The sequence below is a fragment of the Babylonia areolata genome, chromosome 10 (genome assembly GCF_041734735.1).
Source record: "Babylonia areolata isolate BAREFJ2019XMU chromosome 10, ASM4173473v1, whole genome shotgun sequence".
Classification (NCBI taxonomy): domain Eukaryota; kingdom Metazoa; phylum Mollusca; class Gastropoda; order Neogastropoda; family Buccinidae; genus Babylonia; species Babylonia areolata.
Window position 1 is genome coordinate 22231421 of NC_134885.1, and position 5000 is coordinate 22236420.

General features: G+C 48.6%; 1 protein-coding gene across 1 annotated transcript in view; it reads left to right on the forward strand.

Moving 5' to 3' along the window:
• LOC143286890 (sushi, von Willebrand factor type A, EGF and pentraxin domain-containing protein 1-like) overlaps positions 1-5000 on the forward strand; it is a 35509-nt gene that overhangs the window by 17867 nt on the left and 12642 nt on the right. The window contains exons 8-12 of the mRNA XM_076594808.1: positions 193-375; positions 1699-1875; positions 2192-2440; positions 3345-3521; positions 4526-4696. Of these exons, the coding sequence (XP_076450923.1) occupies positions 193-375; positions 1699-1875; positions 2192-2440; positions 3345-3521; positions 4526-4696 (957 nt within the window). The remainder of the gene's footprint in view (positions 1-192; positions 376-1698; positions 1876-2191; positions 2441-3344; positions 3522-4525; positions 4697-5000) is intronic.

The window sequence follows — 5000 nt, forward strand, 5'->3', positions numbered from 1 at the left end:
AGGCCTGACTAAGCGCGTTGGGTTACGCTGCTGGTCAGGCATCTGCTTGGCAGATGTGGTGTAGCGTATATGGATTTGTCCGAACGCAGTGACGCCTCCTTGAGCTACTGAAACTGAAACTGAAACTGTCGTTGTTGTTGTTGTTGTCGTTTATTGGTTCGCCAGTGTGCAGATAACTCTTTGATTCCACAGTTGTGAGGTGCCCTGCCGTCCCAGAGTTGTTCCTGGGCTCACTGACCTGCAGCGGTGTGGAGCAGAACATTCACGGCTCTGTGTGTTACCACACGTGTGACACAGGGCACGTGCTGCAAGGTCACCACGAGGTCACGTGTCAGAGTTCCGGTTCCTGGAGCAGCGCTTTTCCTTCCTGTCAGCGTGAGTGTGTGTGTGTGTGTGTGTGTGTGTGTGTGTGTGTGTGTGTGTGTGTGTGTGAGTGAGTGAGTGAGTGAGTGAGTATGTGTGTGTGTGTGTGTGTGTGTGTGTGTGTGTGTGTGTGTGTGTGTGTTTTAGTTCTGGACAATGGTCGTCACAGTTCTCACCTTGCGAATGTGTGTGTGTGTGTGTGTGTGTGTGTGTGAGAGAGAGAGAGAGAGAGAGAGAGAGAGAGAGAGTGCGTGTGTGTGTGTGTGTGTGTGTGTGTGTGTGTGTGTGTGTGTGTGTGAGAGAGAGAGAGAGAGAGAGAGAGAGAGTGCGTGCGTGTGTGTGTGTGTGTGTGTGTGTGTGTGTGTGTGTGTGTGTGTTGCTTCTTACCCTTTTTTTTTTCACTTTCGTCTTTTGTTTGTTGTGGTCGCCTTGAAAGATAATCACTATATTTGAAATGTTCTTGCAGCAGTCGTGATTATCAAGCATTAGCCGGAACAAATAAAACAAAACCACCACCAAAAACGACAGAAAAAAAGAAAGAAAAGGGATTTACCCTTTGTCTGCTAAATCTTGGCGATGTGGAATCAAAGCGGCATACATTTGAAATGCAAGGACTTCTTGTCATAAGGAGTGTCATAAATTTGTATTGCCGGAAAAAAAAAAAAAAATTAATGCTGTCCCATGAGGAAAGTGTCCAATTAGAGAATGGTAACCTGTAACCTCGATCTCATCTCTGGCAACCGTCCACCAGTGATGACCAATGGCCACAGATCTTCTTCTTCTTCTGTGTTCGTGGGCTGCAACTCCCACGTTCACTCGTATATACGCGAGTGGGCTTTTACGTGTATGACCGTTTTTATCCCGCCATGTAGGCAACCATACTCCGTTTTCGGGGATGTGCATGCTGGGTATGCTCTTGTTTCCATAACCCACCGAACGCTGACATAGATTACAGGATCTTTAACGTGCGTATTTGATCTTCTGCTTGCGTATACACACGGAGGGGGTTCAGGCACTGGCAGGTCTGCACATATGTTGAGCTGGGAGATCGTAAAAATCTCCACCCTTTACCCACCAGGCGCCGTCACCGTGATTCGAACCCAGGACCCTCAGATTGAAAGTCCAAGGCTTTAACCATTCGGCTATTGCGCCCGTCGGCCCCAGATCGTCCTAGCTGGACTCGAAAAGTAGACAGTTATGGACCTTCTTCTATAGACGCAGCACGATGTGATGGCGATGTCGCACATTTGGACTTGTTGGCCAAGATAGCAAACACCCAAAGATACGTAATAACACACGAGCGACTGTCAAGGGGTTAATGAACTGTGTGTGCAGCTGTGTCCTGTGGTGACCCCGGCACGGTTTCCGGGGGTCACGTGCTGTGCCCTCAAGGTCACGTGTTTCCCCACATGTGCACTGTCTACTGTCTGCCAGGCTACAGCAACTCTGGGGTCACGTCGGTCACGTGTGACAGTTCTGGGCAGTGGTCGTCACAGCTCTCGCCTTGCGCAGGTATGTGTGTGTGTGGGTGTGTGTGTGTGTGTGTGCGCGTCTTAAAGTGGCGTCCAAATAGACAGAACACACTACTTGGGATGCGAGGAGGTAGCCTTTGATACACGCAAGATCTACCGCATACACCCTACCACACACTTCCTTTTCTAGAACTGGCCTGTCTCTCAGATATTGAGAACACTGCTGGTTTGACAGGTATTAAGGACACTGTCTCTCAGATATTGAGAACATTACTGGTTTCACAGATATTGAGAACACTGTCCTTACAGACACTGAGGACGCTGACACTATAGTGAAGATACTGTTGCTTTGGCAGATACCGAAGCCCCGTCATTCCCGAATGGCTGTCCCCCTGACCTTCAACTCTACTCGGGCCCGTTGGAAGCGCCGGTGACCTTGACCTGGGTTGACCCTGTTACCGAGGACAACAGCAACCATGCAGTGACCTTGACCAGTGACCTTGAGAAAGGGTCCCCGGTGGGGTTGGGTGGGCACACTGTGACCATGACAGCGAGGGACCAGGCGGGCAATGAAGCGACCTGTCAGTTCCAGGTCACCGTCACAGGTCAGACATGTGTGTGGAGGTGGAGGTGGGGTTGGGGGCGGGGGTGGCCTATTGGACATGTTAACCCTTTCACCGCCAAGCTCGCATTTATGCACAGGTGTGGTAGAGGACCCATGTCACTGAAAGGTGACCATTCATTGGTCTGTTATCCATAAACCTACTGCTACTAATATTAGTTCAGTGGTGGGATTGGCCATATTTTCTATAAACCGCAGGGGGAATCCCTAGCTATTCTTTTCTGTGTTTGTAGCACAAGGGAATTTTGTACTCTAAATTGACTGGTGATGAAAGGGTTAAATTGCGGTTGAATCTTTCGCACAGACGAAACGAAGAGCTTTTTTTTTAAGGCAGTCCTTCACATGCGTGACTTATATTGTTGTGGATAATGTGTAAATCAATTTTGTGCCTATCACAGCACCGAATGCTTGAGGGTCGTCCGGTTTTGTTTGAAATGTTTAGTGTGTTCGTGTGTGTGTGTGTGTGTGTGTGTGTGTGTGTGTGTGTGTGTGTGTGTGTGTGTATGCGTGCGTGCGTGCGTGCGCGCGCGCGTGTGTGTGTGTGTATGTGCGTGTGTGTATATACATGTATCTGTGTGAGTGTGTATATACATATATCCCTGTGTGTGTGTGTGTGTGTGTGTGTGTGTGTGTGTGTGTGTGTGTGTGTCTGTGTGTCTGTTTGCATGCTCGTGCATGTGTACGTGCGTGTGTGTTTTTTTCATGTATCTATGTGTGTGTGTGTGTGTGTGTGTGTGTGTGTGTGTGTGTATGTGTGTGCGTGCATGTGTATAATTATGCGTGTGTTTTTATACATGTATCCATATGTGTGTGTGTGTGTGTGTGTGTGTGTGTGTGTGTGTGTGTGTGTTGTGCTGTGACTGTGAATCGTGGCTTGGTCGTTCCAGCCAGACAGTGTCCAGCCCTGTACCCCCCAACCCACGGCCAGGTCAGCTGCACCAGAGAGCACGTGGAGGGGTCCGAGTGCACCGCGTCCTGTCACCTTGGTTACCGACTGCAAGGGGCGGCAACTCTCCTTTGCCTCCAGTCGCAGCAGTGGACCAGTCCCTCCCCTACCTGTGAAGGTGGGTTACGTCACGTCACAGCATTTCACAGTGTGTGTGTGTGTGTGTGTGTGTGTGTGTGTGTGTGTGTGTGTGTGTGTGTGTGTTGTGTGTGTGTGTGTGTGTGTGTGTGTGTGTGTGTGTGTGTTCACAGTGTGTATGTGTGTGTGTGTGTGTGTGTGTGTGTGTGTGTGTGTGTGTGTTCACAGTGTGTGTGTGTGTGTGTGTGTGTGTGTGTGTGTGTGTGTGTGTGTATGTATGTGTGTGTGAGTGTGTGTGTGTGTGAGTGTGTGTGTGTGTGTGTGTGTGTGTGTGTGTGTGTGTGTGTGTGTGTGTGTGTGTGTGTGTGTGTGTGTGTTGTGTGTGTGTGTGTTGTGTGTTTGTTTGTTTGTGTGTGTGTGTTTGTGTGTGTGTGTGTGTGTGTGTGTGTGTGTGTGTGTGCGTGCGTGTATGTGTGTGTGTGTGTGTGTGTGTGTGTGTGTGTGTGTGTGTGTGTGTGTATTCAAGCCATGGAGGTGAGGCGTTATCGCAAAATACTAAACATCAGATAAACTGATCATAATCATATGAACATGTGCAGGTTAGCATCAAGCAACATATTGAACGGCTGACATGAATTTCAGAAAAAAAGTAAACAACACTAGTATGGCCACGTGACAAAGATCCAATAACTTTCCATACCTCGGATATGTCGACTTATTTAAGAACAGGTCGACTTACCCATAATTTCGACACGTCGAACCTTGTATAAGTCGCTCTCTCCTGCAGTGCAGTGCCAGTTGCAGTGCTTGGTTCTAACTTTTTGACAGTTACACGTGACTAAATGCCTACGTTGACCGAACTACGCCATTGGTCAGTTCAATACAACACACAGTTAGTAGCAGGTTACGGCCATGCTAGGCTTTTCCGTCCGAGCAATGCAACTCTGGTTCCCACAGGGTTGAGTTTTTCAGAGACAACTGTACATGTGAAGCGAAATGGGGTTACCAGGCAAACTTTTCTTCAATGGATTCCTCATGTTTCAGCGATCCTGTGCCAGCCGCCAGTTGTTCCCCATGGTCTCTTTGAGTGTCCAGACGGATACCAGCACCCGGCCCAGTGCACCTTCGCCTGTCTTCAAGGGTACCAGGTTCAAACCCCAGATCAAACTCAGTGTCAGGAAAACGCTACGTGGTCAACCTTTGGCTTCTGCAGAGGTATCGCTATGATGGGGTGGGGTTTAAATATATATATCTGTGCCTCTATTTTTCTTTTTCTTTTTTTCTTATAGCCTGTCCGGTCTTTTCCCTGCCTCTGCCTGTCTTTCTCGCTCTTATTCCTGTGTGTTTCTGTCTCGGACTGTCAACTGATCTGTGTGATGTGTGAACAGGGGTGATGCGAAAGAGCGCGTGGTGTGGTGGTAGGTGTTCAATGCTGTGTTCTTCATTTTGGTCGGTCTGTCACAGGCGCTCACATATATTTTTTAAATTTTTTACTGAGATCGACTGTGTGCTCAACTAG